The sequence below is a fragment of the Taurulus bubalis genome (genome assembly GCF_910589615.1).
Source record: "Taurulus bubalis genome assembly, chromosome: 6".
NCBI lineage: Eukaryota > Metazoa > Chordata > Actinopteri > Perciformes > Cottidae > Taurulus > Taurulus bubalis.
This window is the reverse complement of record NC_136594.1, coordinates 28,611,576-28,629,221: the sequence shown is the minus strand read 5'-3', so window position 1 is coordinate 28,629,221 and position 17,646 is coordinate 28,611,576. Positions and strand designations below refer to the sequence as shown.

The window sequence follows — 17,646 nt, the reverse complement described above, 5'->3', positions numbered from 1 at the left end:
GAATGCATTGAACCACGTCTAGCTGATGGCTGATTCTCATCTAAATACAGTTTCATGGTCATTACACTACAGCTGATTTCCGTGATGTGTTTTTCTAAGCTTAAAAGTGAAACTCAACAGCAGCAGCAGCTTTAATCTTCCATGCTGTGTGATGCTCTGGGACCCCCGTGGTGCAGGAGAGAGGCGCTGTCACGTGTTCCAACACAAGCACATCCACACATCTGTGTGCATCTGGGCTTCTTTGGGACCAGGGTGTATACAACAACATAGGGAGGAGAGACACATACAGTACATGCACACACTTATGCATACACTTTCCTCCATGTAGGCACCGTTAATAGAATTCCTCCATTTCAAGTTTCGGGTTTTAGCTGAAACTCTCTACGATATTGAAGATGAGGGAGAAGCGGTGCTCTTTTAAACATTGTTTTAGTTCATGTGGGGAGTACAAACAAGTTTAAATGGACTGTACTTGTAGAGATCTTTTCTAGTCTTCCGACCACTCAAAGCTCTTTAACATTACATGACATCATTCACCCATTCACACACTGATGGGAGGAGCTACCATGAAGGTACCACCTGTCCATCAGGACTAACTAAGTGTCTCGCCCAAGGACACATCGACATGGACTAGGGGAGCCAGGGATCGAACCGCCGATCCTCTGATTGAAGGACGACCCTGCTCATCACTGAGCCATAATCCATAATATGTCATGAAATGAGCATAAATATTGCTTCTCGAATTGCACTTCTTTTTTTTCTTTTGCCATTTGTAATATACATTTGTTTTCCTGTAGTAAAACTTGACTGGTCATGAACATGAACTCTCATAACATCAGTCTCACTTTCAGAGTCCAATGAACAAGTGGATATACTATCACATCATTGAGAATCCCAATAACAGGCCAGATCTGAGTTTTAATAAGGGGACGATATCTATGCCATATTTCAGAGCATTTTGTAATGACAGCTGTGTTAATGAAATCTCAACTCCAACGTACCGGAACTTCTAATCACAGAACAGACGTTAATACAAAGTAGAATTGGTCTGGCTGCATTTCCTCTCTGCGCTCTCTAACTCTTCGTGATGTCTTCTCTCCTCCAGGTATACTGTACAAGGGCACCGGTGAGAACATATTCATATCCCAGCAGCCCCCGGTCATCAGCAGCATCATGGGTAAATACAGATTGAAGTATAATTGACTTGTTTGAAGCTGCATGTTTGTGATCAGGGTTAATTATGACATGACATGACGGTCAGTCACTTTGCTCTCATGGTTTAAGTGTGAGAGCCACAGGAATCTCATGGGACATAATTGTCTTGTGCTAGTTGCTCTCTTGCTACTACCAAACTATATGAATGCTGGGAAATCTTTGTTTAAATAAAACTGAGGGGTGAATTCCCAGAGAATGGCTTGCGGCCGCTGAGCTACACCATCACTTGTAACTGCTTTCTCACAGCGCAAACACGTCCATAAAGGTTTGCAGCTGAGTGCAATTTGCCCATTTTTGCATGTAATTGCAAGTATTCATGTGGCAAAGTATAAATGAGTCGGTTTTGAGAGTCAGCCAAAGCCAGAGGTCCTGCCAGGAGGATCTGGCCAGAGGGCCAAACCAAGAGAGGGGAAGGGAAACATGCATGAGGGAGAGGGAAGACGTTCTGTGTTTATTCTTTTATATCATGAACCTATTTAAATTGTTCCTCGTTTATTTTTCTTTCTTGTTTACTTTCAAATTGACATGTTGGGAAGCTTTGTTCATTTATTGTTCATGACACAACTGTCATTGCATCCTGTCACTGAATGCCAAAATAAATGAGTTTGATCAGACACCTCTTATGAATGCCCTTCAGTTACCACCAACTCTCTGAGGATGCTAATTAGTTCACACTGTAACTGCACGTGGCTTTTAGCGCTGATCTTTGGAAATTGGACGGTTTTTGCAATGAGGCTCATTTGCATAGATAGGGGCTAATGTTGTGCCAAACGTCTGCATATTACCTCATTTAAAAAGGTGCAAATAGCAGAGCACACTGTTATGGCTGCATCTCACCCTCTGCTTATTAAATGGATTCTTAAGACAGCAGTGTTGTTTTGAAAGGCTCTCATAGTTGCAGCACTTTGGTCAAGTTAATAGTTCGGAGTTGGCTTTGTGTTTTATAGAACTGATGACTGTAAATGTAGATTGCATGGACTCAGTAAAGGTGAACACCATCTAGTGTCAGAGGAAGTGCAACTTATTCACATGGTTTTCCCAATTAGGAATGTTAGTTGCACTGCAGTCCTTGTCTAACTGTTCTGAAGTTACAGGGAATAGAGCCTGGGTCTTTGAGATGGTGCACGGTCATCGATCCCACATGTTTAAGTCTTTCTTTGGCTTGACATGTTAAATAGATGCTTGGTCCACAACAATGTTCAACAACCTGGCTGGATATAATGAATTTGACATAAGCGCCCAACTGGACAGTCTGTTTTGTGTACAGAACAGAAACCAAATGCTTCAGTCAGGAAACATGTATTCAATGTCCTGTCCCAGGGAACGGACGTCGCCGCAGCATCTCCTGCCCCAGCTGTAACGGGCAGGCAGAGGGCAACAAGCTGCTGGCGCCCCTGGCTCTGGCCTGCGGCGCAGACGGCAGCATCTTCGTTGGAGACTTCAACTACATCAGGAGGATCTTCCCCTCCGGGAATGTTACCAGTGTCATGGAGCTGAGGTAAGAGGGGAGGGAGGATAGCTGGTGCCAGATCGGGGATCTGAACCTACTCCAGAACACATCCCTGAGGGTCACAGAGATAAAGGTCTCACTCAGAGAACTCAGGACCCATTTAATAGTAAAGCTCTGCCAACGGATTCCCAGGGTCTCTGCAAATGTATGAATGTTGGTGGATTTTAGGGAAACTAAATATGACCTACAGTGTACACATTTGTGAAAAATGAACTGATTGACTTGAGAGCCCTTGGTTTTTAATTAAACCCTCGCATCTGAATTCATCTCTGCCTCCGCTTTCCTTCCTGCACTCAACTGTTCAACTCCACATCATCGGTCTCGGATGACTTTGAACAGTACTTGAACACATAAAGGAAGAGAGCAATAGATGCGTGGCCAGATTGGACACTTTGCTACTGATTAACATTCAAGTACTTACTCTTTAGCCAAAGTGCTAAAAGAGAAAAGATCAGTGTTTTAGTGCTTTGAATCTGGCTCACTGTTGAGTGCTCATTTCTCTAACTCCTATTCTAACACTGAAATCGTGTTCCTATTGATTCTGATGCATGATGCAACTTCTAACTGTTTTTTCTGGTTTTCCAGTATATTTTATATATTACCTTTTAGAAACCAATCTGTCTACTAACTCTTGTTTGCTCTTTTCTTCCTTCCTTACTTGTGCTGTATTAAAGAAACAAAGATTTCAGACATAGGTAAGAGTGACTAATCCTTTCCAACCTTTAACTTCTTTTCATTCCACTGTCCATTTCCGCTGCTTACGCACCAGACTCTAGTCTGCACATTTCTTTCATCCTTCTTATCTCCTTATGAAATAAAAACAATCACTGGCAGCTTTCAGACCTGATTACACTGATGTCTTTAGCCCAAGGTGCATCAAGGAGACAGTGAGCTGGATCAAGCTGTTAGCAGGCTAATTTAGCATTTATAATTTCTTCCTGAAGTCCATTAATGCTTTAAAGCTGCAGAATGAATCATGGAGAGAAGCTGTCAAAAAAGGTCAGACAAAAAGATGATGTTGGACCAGACAGACATACACAGCAGCTAGTAAATTAGCTCACAGGATCACTCGGATTGGGTCTGAGTTTGGTTGGTTTGGCCCTCATTCAAAGTAACTAGTATCATCGGGAAATATTGAATTATCCATTCAGTTATTAATCTAACGAGCAGAGTAAAGCAAAGAGTCAGAGGAAAGTAGCCCTGATGGAAATGAAACCCACTCATTTAGTTTTTTCCCTTGTCTCTTTTTTGTCTCCCTCAGTCTCATTCTCTTTCCCTCTCTAATGTTGACAAGTGTTCACATGAAATCAAGCCTATTCTTGTGTTGTCAGCTCAGATGAAGTCATCGCTTTAGCAGCAGCCCCTAGCCAGGAGAGACGTGCGGTTGGAGATGTTGGCCGTGGTTACTGCTCTTCTTTTATCTCTCTGTCTCGCTGTCCTTTTCAAATTCATGCAAGGTCGTGAAAGTTCTCATCCAGGCAAAGCAAAAACAAGAAATAGTTTCAGGCAGTAACCTGTGCATGAGCAACTTAAAGTATGAAGTTGATTCTTGCAGTAGAGGAAAACAGTTGCCAGTGTGCCATTGGTTAATAAGCATGTAATGTACGGCGGGCTGGATTCAACACAGTCTCACAGTGTGAAAAATCCAAAAGTGGAGATTAATGTAAAACGCCACCTCCTTTATCCAACATGCAAACTTGTCTGGTAAGCTCTCCCATAATGCTGCAATGTGAGCTCCTTGGTTCCTGGCAGACATCTGGCCTGTCAACTTTTCAAGGAACTAAAAGGTCCTCTGAGCCCATTCTTGTCACTTGTACAGTGGTCAAGAGAGCTCAATCCAGCTTGGGTTTGTCTCACTGCTGCATCGTATTTACTGATGCACAGTGGATGAATGAAATGCAGAGGAGCGTCTGTCTCCACAGTGAATCATCTGTTGCATTTTTGATGGCTATTTATTTGTCCTTTAGAAGAAAACCGCCATGAAAGACTCATAAAATAACTTTCTCTCTCACAATCTTTTTTCAAAGGAGTCATCGAATAAACTTTCTGTGTCTTAAAATGATCCAATCAGCGACGGTCATCTCTGCAACCCCAACCCGATCTGTCCTGCACTTTCAGAAACCCCCCAGGGCCTTTTGGGGGGCTAAAATGCCCCCGGATCTTAATGTAGACCCTGGTCCCTGAGGTCTGAGCACAATGAGTTCCTCAAAGGGCTCCTAGTCCCTGGTTGAAGGTCCAGTGTTCAAAAAGGGACTTGTGCTGCTTTTCAAGATCCAATCACAATCCATTTAAATGGAGCCAAAGCCAGATTGTTCACCTCACCTTGGGTTGACCAACAAAGAACACTGGTCCAATACTGCCAAAGATCTTGAAACCTGGTGGAGAATTCCCACTAAAGCTCTTGAATGTACCCTCTGATGTCCTCCGAGTTGACAGGCTTGGGTGATGACATCTCCCATTGGTGTTTGAAGAAGCCAAAGGCTCCCATTTGACTCAAATGCTTTCCATGCATCAAACGAGCTGGCCTGGTTTTCGCCTGTGTCTTTGATCCCATCAATGCACTCCGCAAATGTCTCCCTAACCACTAAGCCACCCACCGGGCAGTGGAGAGGCAACTCTTTGTAGGCACTGTCATCTCCTTCAGGAGCGATTGGAAGTGGCGATGATTGAGTGAGTGAGGAGCAACGAGAAGATTAACAATTTTAACTACTTTGTCCATTACAGAGGGAAATCTGACTTTGACACTTGAGTTTTCCTGGAGACTAACAGTAAAGCCTCATGGCAGGGTGAGCGGTCACATTTTCAGTTATTGTCACAAGCCCTGGCGGCCCTCTGGGCACCGTCTGCGGTAATAACAGACATGTTCTTGAGGCCGACTTCTCTGCTGTCAAAGCGTTGGGTAAAAGCCCTGTTAATGTAAAAGTGAAGAAGACATTTTGAATCTTCAATCTGTCCTACCTTCAGGCTATACCCCCTGCTAGTCTGCATGTATTGCTTTACATTCACCTGTAGCCAGGTTAAAGAGTCACAGTCAATCACCAAAGGGGATTTTTTTTTCTACTCATCCAAATGGAGTTTCAATTCAAATCAACTTTCATTAAAACACAATTTCAAGTCACTGAGTTTTTTCCAACCTATTGCCCTTCCTTCATGTTTACTTACTCACGCCATCTTGACTGTTTCATTATTTGTAATTATTTCATCCTCCTCTCTTGTTTGAGTTCTTGTCTCTTCTCTCTCCTTTAGCCATCCACTACATTCTTCATTCCTTCTTTTGTTTCCTTCTTTTCCTCATTCTTACTTTATTTCAGACACACTTTTGTTCATTCCTTCTCTCCCTCAGTCAGACGTTGTATTCTCTCCCTCAGTCTTCCTCTTCTCCAGTCCTCTGCATCCTTTCCTCATTCAAGCGTCACATCCATCAATCCTCACCCCTTCTCCTGTTTCTTGTCTGGCTGGTACCATGGTTTTGACTGTGGTGCTGCCTATCCTGAATCTTGAAAACGTGTCAATTTTAGGGGCAGCTGTAGCTCAGGGGGCTGAGTGGTCGTCTCGCAACCACAAGGTAGCCGGCTCGATCCCCAGTCCCCCCATAGCTCACATGTCGAAGTGTCCCTGAGCAAGACACCCAACCCCCAACTGCTCCCCGGGCGCCCCCCAGGGCTGCCCACCGCCCCCCATCCAGGGATGGGTCAAATGCAGAGAAGAATTTCCCCAAGGGGATTAATAAAGGATACTTTCTTCTTCTTTCTAAGTGGGGTTTCTGCTTGTATAAAGGATAAATGAAAACAAAAGGGAATGCATGACGCTGGGGCCTCACAAGTACAGATAAGCACAGACTGCCTGTGTCTCTCACACACAGTCTGTCTATTTTTAGCTGTCTTAATTAACAGCCTGTGATCATCTGCTGATTATCACCAACCACTGAGACTCATGGCTAGAGGCGAGTGCATATGTATATAAGTGTGTTGAGGTCTGATGCTTGACACTTGCTGTGTGTGTGTGTGTGTGTGTGTGTGTGTGTGTGTGTGTGTGTGTGTGTGTGTGTGTGTGTGTGTGTGTGTGTGCGTGTGAGCGTGTGTGATGGATTTCACTTGACAGTGTGGCAGGCATCATTAAGAGTGTGTCACAGACAAGTTGAGGCCCATCTCACCCACGCAGGTCTGTTCAGACTGACACAGGGGAACCAACCAACTGTCGACACACACACACACACACACTACACTATAGTTTTCTCTACTTCTATAGAGAAATTAATCAAAAACATGTACGCAGAAATAGCAACACACACGCTCACACTGGGCCTGCCTTTCATTCCCCCTGTGTCAAACACACACACACACACACACACACACCCTTCAACCACCTCGTACTCCACTGGAAGTAAATATACACCAGTTTCTTGTCTTTCCCCTCCTTGTATTCATTACTTCTTCGTTATCATCAGCTCCAGAAAGTCTCCTTCATGTCCATCATAATGACATGGAGCCAAACAGGAAACCTGCTCTGTGATGGTGCTTCCACAGATCCTGTGTCAGCAGGGTGGTTTAAAGGAAACAATCCATCAAGGACACATGGGGGGCTGTTGTTCAAAACTGGGTGTATTTATTTAATTGTTTGAGTGTTCGATCCCTGGTGTCAGAGATACTAACGTTGTTAAAGATACAGCGCAACTAAACCATCTGTTCTTGTCCCCTCCTCCATAGCAACAACCCTGCTCACCGCTACTATTTAGCCACCGACCCGGTAACAGGGCAGCTGTATGTGTCGGACACCAACTCTCGACGAATCTACCGACCCAAGATGCTCAGCGGCGCCCGTGACCTCATCAGTAAGCGTGCACTTCATTTCACCAGTAGAACACCATGTCGACTAAATGAAAACAATCAGTTATTTAGACTAGACTCATCCACAACGATTGAAATACTGCTAACATAGCAAGGAAAAGGAAAATGGATAAGAGCTGTGTGTGTGTGTGTGTGTGTGTGTGTGTGTGTGTGTGTGTGTGTGTGTGTGTGTGTATGTGTATGTGTGTGTGTGTGTGTGTGTTCAGGTAATGGAGAAGTAGTGGCTGGTACAGGTGAACAATGCCCTCCATTTGATGAAGCACGATGTGGAGATGGAAGAAAAGCTACAGAGGCACAACTAATGGGACCAAAAGGTACACACACAACACGCTCACAAAACACAAGAGATGAACACAGTTGTGTTCCATGTCTAATAACTAAATATATATATATATATATATATATATATATATATATATATATATATATATATATATATATATATATATATACTAATATAGGATCTAGGAGCTATTCAAAGATATTTATTGGAATAAACCTTTAATGACTAAATGTGTTGTAAGTCCCTTTGCTAAGTCCCGCCCCTTGATTGCACACAGGCCAATCATTGCGCTGCTTCGGCCAGTTGTGACCGGGTTCTGACAACTATCCGCCGTGCACCAGAGACTGATGGAGTCGCTTTAGATTGTCTTCATGTTGGAGCTAGTCGTGTTTAAACGATGTGTCATAGTGATACGTAGAGGTTGAAGGAGATTAACATTTCTAAAACTTTACATTTCTAAGTCAAGATCTCGGTTAGCAGATTGCTTTAGCGCATCATTAACTAGTCCTGGCACCTCTATGCTACGCTAGCTACTGAAGGTATACTGAATGTGTACACATGCTGCTTTTATGTTTAGGAAATAAAGACCTACATGTATTTATATAGTGTCAAATCATAACAGAACTTATCTCAAGATACTCGAGGAGGACTGTAATCTACAGGAACCCAACATTCACTGGGAAGAAGTGACGGGTAGAAAGAAGCCCTGGGTGGGCGGCCATCTGCCATCTGAGACAATAATCGCACAACAGCTATTAATAAAGATAGAAACATGACTAATAGTCTGGATCACAGGTTATGTACTGTTTCACGTCTGCACTGTGCAGTGTAGCTTTAGCGTTTATCTTTATAACATCTTTACACATCAGGTTGACACCCTGGATATATCCTTCAAACACATGTTGTTGTAGACCCTTCTGTCTGCTTCTAGTTTTTAGTTTTTGTTTCCCCCAAAAATTAGATTAGATTAGATTTCTTCAGAGAGTGCAGTTACTGATAGTAATGGTAACGTGGCTATAAGAGCTTGACTGGAGGTGGGGCGCACATACATTACTCCATCTCCTGCTTCATTGGCAACATGGGAATACCACAGTGATGATATAGCTCCTTCACAACTGGGTCTGTGTTGATTGCACCTCAAAGCTCAACAGCATCAATGTCCCAGACAATAAATGTGGCTGAATAAAGATTTTATGCAAATTGAGGCTCCCCTCCATTTGCAAGTGTCACTAATGGTTGGCATAACATCATTGTGAAAGTGTGGATGAGGATATTTTCTAAGCGAGTCAATATCACTGCATGAAAACACAATAATTGTTTATTCAAGCATGAACCGTGTGTTGTAGCCACGATGACGTGTTTATTTGACACGTTTTAGGTTGTTACAGTGCGTTTCTGTTCACATTTATTCAATAGGCCTCCTGACCTACATCCAGCACTGCATTTATCTCCTGAAACCTCAATGTTCAAACAACAGGCTATCCTCTGTGAATAGTTTGGGTCCTGATCTTTGCTGTGTACCTCGTCTACTCATTACCAGCTGCTGTTGTTTTCCCCACAGGAGAATACCTCACTATCATCAGGGAGTTGGTGTCTTGATGATCAACTGGATCACTATATATGAAGTGTGTTTGTGTTCCTGACAGGCATCGCAGTTGATAGAAACGGTTTGATCTACTTTGTGGACGGGACTATGATCAGGAAAGTGGATCGTAATGGAATCATCTCCACAATGCTGGGCAGCAACGACCTGACCTCTGCACGACCTTTGACCTGCGACACTAGCATGCACATCAGACAGGTGACAATCAGAGTACCTAAGTATGCTCTGTATATGTGTGTACATATATACAGTGTATATATATATATATATATATATATATATATATATATATATATATATATATATATATATATATACATAATACCATATCACACTTGCATTGGAAATATGTGTGTCCAGTAAATGAGTTGCAGGTCTCTCTTGCTGAGATTCAATGCAGGTGATATGCGGTCCTGCAGTGATTATGATCTGGTTACTGACCTTTCCTGAATTCATTTTAGTTTATTTAGTTATTTAGTTTAATTTAGTTATTTTGGTTTTTACAGCTTATTTCTGCTTATTTCTAGTGAGAATATACAATTTTACATACATGGTATGGACTTCAGAATGGGAAAAAAACACCTACGTACAGCCACACACACACACACACACACACACACACACACACACACACACACACACACACACACACACACACACACATTGTGCCTTGTTTAAACTGTTTTCCTCCAGGTCTAATACTTGCCCCTGTGTGTGTTGGCGATAGAGGGAGAGTGTGTGTCGAGCTCTTTGTTTGGTGGGCTCAGGGCTGTGATTTGGGGCTTTTCTTGCTTTCCTTGCAGAGTTGCAGTTATCTGAACTCTGACCGTGTGTTCTCCGCTGCAGACTTCAGCTCAGTTTGACTCCTGGCTGTTATCTAGTTGACCTATTGAGTTCACTTGGGGAACTGGCAGCCCACACATGTTCAACTGCAGCTTTCTGTAGATTCATGTTGTTCTTTTTCCAGTTACGCGTACAGTCACTTTAATACGTAGCTGAATGCAGCGTTTAACAAAGGGGACATTTACTTCACCATATGTGAACTGATAAACAGCCCATGTTGTGGTATACATAGTTTATTAAATATAAACAACGTGTTCAGATTTATTGATAGATTCAAAGTTGTCATACTTTAAAATAACTTTTCATGTCATGTACACCTTGTCCTCAGTCCTCTGTAGTTTGAACAAGTCCAGTTGAACTGTGAGCAACTTTTCTTTGAGGCAATTGCTCTCCTTGTTTTCTCTTCACTGAGGCAGCAGACCTCGAGATCATGAAGGCTTTGATTTATACACAGTACATCATTTGTAAACCAGCTACACTGTATATCAGTATTATAATCCATAGGATCAGAAAGCAAAATCCAGTATAGTTTAGTGTAAGTCTCCGGTCAGAGTCGCATGTGAAGTGAAACTCTGTTTCTACATCCAGGTTCGGTTAGAATGGCCCACAGATCTAGCCATCAATCCCATGGATAACTCCATCTACGTCCTGGACAACAACGTTGTGTTGCAGATCACTGAAAATAGACAGGTACCCACATCAACCACAGTCCATGTTTTACACATGTCCTGTTACATGTGCCTTTTCTCATGAAAGTTAATAAATCAACTATTGCTAGAAGCTTGTCAAAACCTTTCAAATGCACGTGTTCAGGTTCGCATCGTGGCAGGTCGCCCCATGCACTGCCAGGTTCCTGGTATAGAATATACGATGGGAAAGAGAGCGGTCCAGACCATGCTAGAGGGAGCTACAGCCATCGCCTTGTCCTACAGCGGGGTCCTCTACATCGCAGAGACGGACGAGAAGAAGATCCACCGCATCCGACAGGTATCTTCAGCAATATACAGTCAGCGGTACACTCATGTCAGTACGTTCCTGAATATCAGAGGAACAATCTTTGAATATCTGTCTAAGTCAGTAGTTACAGTAGTAACACACCGGTAGGTCTGATGTAAAACCCAGATGCAGGAACATTAGACACATGAAGACGATGAACCGGGTGCTTTTCTTTTCTGTGAAAGAGCCCTGTTGTAAAATGTCTCTTCGTGGCTTCCCCTCACCAGGTGTCGACTGATGGAGAAATGACCCATCTAGCTGGAGAGCCGTCTGACTGTGACTGCAAGGTACTGTCCTGCACACAGCTACTCACATACAGATGAGCTGACATCGAGAAGCATCCTATGTCCTTCTTTGGTTTCATATCTTACAGTAATTTCAGTTCAGTTCAGGTCAACAAACCCACAATGAATGTGTAGCAGTCACAGAATGGATTAAATGACGTATAGAATATATGTCATTTAATTCTAAAACAATAGCAGTGACACAAGTCAAGTTGAATTGTTCATGTAATGTCGTTGTTTATGTCTCACTACCTCTTTCTCTCTGCCTGCCACACACACACACACACACGCTTACTCACTCACTCACTCACTCGCTCACTCACTCACTCACTCACTCACTCACTCACTCACTCACTCACTCCCGACCTCCATCTGTCTTGCAGAACGATGCTAACTGTGACTGCTATCAAACTGGAGATGGCTATGCTAAAGACGCTAGGCTCAATTGCCCTTCGTCTCTGGTGGTGTCTCCGGATGGGACGCTGTACATGGCTGATCTGGGCAACATCCGGATTCGAGCTGTACGCTGCAACCAACCCCCTACTGGTATGTCTATGTGTTACAATACCAAAATGATGACTCTGAAGCCATATCTGCCTCCAGCGTCTCAAACTGTTACTGAACGATAGCGCGGCAAAAAACTGAAGATGACAATGGAACTTAGAATTATCATTTTTCCCATAAATAAAAAACAAACATATTTTGACATTGCATGGAGGGGAGGGTGTGAAGATAAGCCACGAACAGGAGAGGTGAAGCCGCTACATGTCCACACCTCTCCACTGCTACTCATATCAGTGGAGATCCTCACAGGGAGAAGGAGCAGGACTGCAAGTCATTGTGTGCGTTAGTTTGTGAAATGCTCTGCGTGAATTTAAGTAGCCTTCTGTAAGCAGTGATGCAGTGCACACAGAAAAATAATGGTTCTTAAATGGTTCTTTAAAAGGCTTTGTGGTTCTATGAAGAACCATCACCTACTGAAGAACCATTGTATCTATCGGATGGTTCTACATGCTTGTCATGTGGTTCTTTGGGATATTAAAGGGTTCTTAATTCATGTTTGAGTTATTTGACAGTGGGGGATGGTATACATTTGGAAGAAACCCTAACTTGTCACGATCTGGAGGTGGGGTAGTTAGCTGCAAGGTTATATTTGATATATTTGTATATATTTAGTTATTTTTATTTAAAAAAAAAGAAAAGAATACATATAAATGATGTGTTCAAAAAAATAAGATAATCCTTCATTAGTCCCGCAGTGGGAAAATGTGCAGGATTACAGTATGAAAAAATAATAGTGTATATTACACTGTATAATTGTACTGTATTACATTTGTTTACACACCGTGAATGCATTGCATATATATTTATATATATGCAATGCATTCATATATATATATATATATTATATATATATATATATATATATATATATATATATATATATATATATAAAATAAGCAATGAAACTAAGTATTTTATTTTTTATTTAAATATATAAACCATTTAAATAAAAAATACTGATAAAAAATAGCCTCTTCCATATCAATAGCTGTGTTCCAGAACATTCTATGGGGAAAGCCATAGATGACAACTCAAACCACCAATCAGGTTCATGAATTATGTGTCTGCCCTGCCTACTTCCAACTCAAACCACCAATCAGGTTCATGAATTATGTGTCTGCCCTGCCTACTTCCAACTCAAACCACCAATCAGGTTCATGAATTATGTGTCTGCCCTGCCTACTTCCAACTCAAACCACCAATCAGGTTCATGAATTATGTGTCCGTCAACCGCTGACTTCCAACCGCCGACTTCCAACTGACGTTCACATCTCTTCGCCAGAAGTCCCAATGAAGAGTTGTGTTAACTAGGTAAGTGTTGGATGGTATAGGTTGCTACTGGCTAATTATTGCTCGTTTTTGTAATATCTCAGTGTTTGAATACATCTAATATATTATTGGTACCTGTAGTAGCTGGAAGCACCATATTTGCCTATTTTTGTGGATTTCGCTAACATTGATTTGTGGAGGTAATGTTAGCTAGCTAGTTAATTGCCTTTGTTAGTCTGCTAGTTGGCCGGAGCTAATGCTAGCTAACGCTAGTTAGCTTCGGCCAACATCATTAGCCTTGAAAGCGCGCTAAATATATATATTGCGATTACTGCCGTAAGACATCGCAAAATATTTATAAATATACATACTCCGACATTACCAGTAGTAAGATGTATTATTTAGGTTATTGAGGTGTCATTTCTGTATTTGTGATTTACTTGAGAGCAGCCATTGCTTCATAGACACAGGTCACTGGTTACCATGGTGATTGGGTTACCAGGGTGTAGCGGCAGACAACTGTCACCAATCATTAAATATCCATGTAAACAATGTTTGTGAATGGATGGATAATGGATGGAGGAAGCCGCTGGTGAACATGGACGAGATAGATAAAATGAGGGAGAAATACTCGGCATCAAACACAGGGAGAAAGAGATCTTCAGATGTCCAGCCCTGTGTCCTTGTGAAGATAAACAGTTTTCATCTATAGAAGTTTAATAAATGTTTTAGCAAATAGCTGATAATACCATCTAATGGCATCTTTACATTTTGGTTAATGAGGCCAAGCATGTTATATCTGATTTCAAATGCTCCAGCTCAGCCCTAATTGTGTCATTGTTTATAACTTTATCAGCAAACGGATACACTGGATGCTGGGGAGGATGAAAGAAGTACGAGCCACCATATTGCAACAATAAAGCAGGAGTGCCAAAAGATGAGGCCCAACTTGGACATCATTCGCCAATGCCTACAGAAAGAACTATATTCAACAACACACCACTGCAGAGGTCTTTAAAGAATTCCCTTGCTTCTCTTTTCCAATCTTGGTGAGTGTTTTATCCAATATATAATGATAATGTGAATAATGTGATTTTGTGAGACTGGTGGGTGGACCTCAGATCCTTTGGGGGAGTCGAGAGGCAATCTGAGAACTGGGAACACTACAAAAGAATAAAGCTCATTTTGGTATAAAAAAGAAAACAAAATCCTGATGCCATCACAAGTTCGAGGATAGCTTCTCTGTCTTTGAGAGAGCGTAGCTCATGTTCACGATAAAACATTGGAATTCGTATTTATGGTGGTGTTCCTCTCATTTTTAGGTCCTATGGCTGTGTGACTTTTTTTTATTTAAGGTGAATGTTTGTTTTGTCCTGATCATATTTCCCAATGTGTAAATGCTGCATCATATTAACATAATTGTTGAGACCTTGGGTCTCAACAATTATGGGCTCTAGACAGACTTTTCTTTATTTAAGGTGAATGTTTTGTCCTCCTGAACACATGTAAATAGTAGTTATACTAATGTTAAGGTTGAATTATACTATTTATAATATCAATGCTTGAATAGAAAAAAATATCAGTATTTCATATTTGCTTCTGAATGCTGATGGCATTCAATCATTTAATTGGCATGTTTTTTGTATAGCTCTGTGAAGAGGCCTCATTAGTTCTTAAGGTTGACGATGTGGACAAGCTGGCCATGAGAGGATTTAAAAAGCTGTCAAGCCAGCTTGTGTCCATGGCCCCAAAAAGCCATCTGAAAAGCCTTTGTCTGCATTCTGTTGATGAGAGTAAGACTGATGCTGAACGAAATGGTAAGCCACGCAAGTCTCTTATGATATCATGAAGGTCTTAATCAAATACCATGAGGCAGACAAAGATGCCAAAGCAGAGTATGTCTTATCTCAGGGAACTGTTGAAAGTCTAAGACTTTGTTTATCCCTATATATTTGGTCAACCCTTCTTTTGAGTACTAGTTTTGAGGTTTAAGTGCCATGTTATGTTCATAAAATTGGAGGTCTTATGACCAAGTACAACTAAATTTAGAAAGCAACAGTTCCTAGTCTACGGCTGCAGCCAGTGATGCTGTGTAGATGGCTACAGATTTACAGTTAGCCCTGGAAATGCTAACTAATAAGAGCAGACTGAACTTTTTTGGAAGGGAGGGGCTTAAATAGAGTGTTGACTTTTATTGAAACATGATTTGTCATTTACAGGCCAGTTGGTGAATGCTGCCATACTCCTCCTACCATCAGTCTTAAAGGAAAATGCATCACTGTTGTTTGCAATAGATAAGGTTAGTCATGCATGTTTGTGTGGGTCAACTTGAATTTGTTTATTTAAAAAAAGGGAAATGTGTACAAAAAATGCATTGCCTGATTCTGGATTTTAATATATGAAATATATCTTTAGGACTAAATTACAATTACGTGCATATTTAAAAAATATGACATGAATTGGATCAAGTCATTTAATATTGTCAACAAACTATAATTTAATGTGCAACTAAGCATAGCAGAATGCTTTGATTGGTAAACATTACAAATTTACAGAATACAGCTTTAAGTCTCAAATGTTTGGTTTTCAGGAGCCACTTAGCCCAACCCCACCATTGTGTTGAGCAACAGCAATGGCAAGCCCCTGGGTCACAGCACAGAAGTTGCTGTGACAATGGATGGACAGAAACTGCTGGTGGACAATGAAGAGGCAGACATTTCCTTGGCCATGGGCGTTGTGCTGGCCCTCTATAAAGTCTATGATGTTGAATACCCCAGTCAGCTGAAAAAAACATTTTCCTTTTTTGGAGGCATTCATCTTGAAGCTAGACACACGGGTACCTATAGCTGTGCAGAGAGTGGCAAATGCTCTAAACATTTCATAGACAGCACAGCAGGACGGGAGAGAGGAGAGTAGGAGAGAAGGAGGAGGGAGTCAAGAAGGAGATGGAGAAAGTGTTATATATATATATATATATATATATATATATATATATATATATATATATATGTATTGTTTATATACATTTTGTTATTTTTATATATATGTTGTTATATATATAAGTGTGTGTGTGGAGAAAGAGGGTGAAGGTGCAAGAATAGTTTCTGAGATGTTTTTTTATGTATATATATATTGTTTTATATATATTTTGTTTTATATGTATATGTTTTATATTGTCTAAACATTTTTTTTGACAATAATAAAGTGAAATGCAGTACAACTGTTTGTATTATTTTATGATTAATTTGCCCGAATTTCTGTGCATGTTGTTCTTTTTCTAGGAAAATATCCTGGAAACTGATCTTGTTATGCTATTTAAGAATTAAAAAAAAAGAAAATCATCTTTTCCATGAATTGGTTACTCAAAGAACCATCATTTAGCTGAAGAACCATTTGAAAATGGTTCTTTATTGAACCTTTTTTTCTTTAGGTTCTTTAAAGAACCAGAAATGGTGCCTTAAAGAACCATTTTTTGAAGGCACCTTTATAGGTTCTTTGAAGAACTATTTAAGGAAATGGTTCTTTAAAGAACCCTGGTTTGAAAGGTTCTTTGTGGAACCAGAAATGGTTCCTCTATGGCAGGGATTCCCAAAGTGTTGCCTCTAGGGGGTGTGCGGGAGGAAAAATGTAATGGTGGTCTAATGGTGTAATAATTAATATTAAACATAATTTTTAAAAAATTAAGTAGGATTTTTTAATTATAAAAATTCCCTTTGTAAGATTTACATTTAATTACAATTAAAAACGTACAATTTAATAAATAGATGCACTTCCGGTCCGCCGCCAGACTGTCTTTTACTACACACTAGCTAGCCTAGCTTGTGCACCTAACGTCATTTCATTCATTCAGCAACATCCATGAAAATATGTTAAACTGGCTGAAATCAGGAAGCTGTCAGGTGGGACATCTGAAGCTATCAGTAATAAAAGAGGAGAGGGACAGAGAGAGAGTGAGGAACCGGAGGGAGAGAAACGGAGAGGTGCTGGGGAGAGACCGGGAGAAGAAACCGACCGGGAGTCTGAGAAAGAGGAGACGAGAGCGAGGAAGAGACATCACAGACAAACCGGGAGCACAGAGGCTCATCGCGGAGTCAAGGTGAAAAAAGAGGAGACGAGAGTGAGCATCAGACTGGGAAAAACAAGAGGAAACATGATGACAATTCTCTGGGTCTGGGCTTCACTTGGATTGGCAATGCAGATTGCCCGAAGCCACAGTGCGTGTTGTGCAGTGA

General features: G+C 41.2%; 1 protein-coding gene across 3 annotated transcripts in view; it reads left to right on the top strand.

Annotated features, from left to right (window-relative positions):
- Positions 1–17,646, top strand: part of tenm3 (teneurin transmembrane protein 3) — a 99,693-nt gene that overhangs the window by 55,346 nt on the left and 26,701 nt on the right. For 2 of the 3 annotated variants that reach the window (XM_079219283.1, XM_079219281.1), the window contains exons 20-29: positions 1,106–1,177; positions 2,536–2,713; positions 3,400–3,420; positions 7,432–7,556; positions 7,779–7,886; positions 9,502–9,656; positions 10,890–10,991; positions 11,115–11,288; positions 11,525–11,584; positions 11,965–12,137. In XM_079219283.1, the coding sequence (XP_079075409.1) occupies positions 1,106–1,177; positions 2,536–2,713; positions 3,400–3,420; positions 7,432–7,556; positions 7,779–7,886; positions 9,502–9,656; positions 10,890–10,991; positions 11,115–11,288; positions 11,525–11,584; positions 11,965–12,137 (1,168 nt within the window). The remainder of the gene's footprint in view (positions 1–1,105; positions 1,178–2,535; positions 2,714–3,399; positions 3,421–7,431; positions 7,557–7,778; positions 7,887–9,501; positions 9,657–10,889; positions 10,992–11,114; positions 11,289–11,524; positions 11,585–11,964; positions 12,138–17,646) is intronic. The other variant, XM_079219282.1, reaches the window with a different exon arrangement.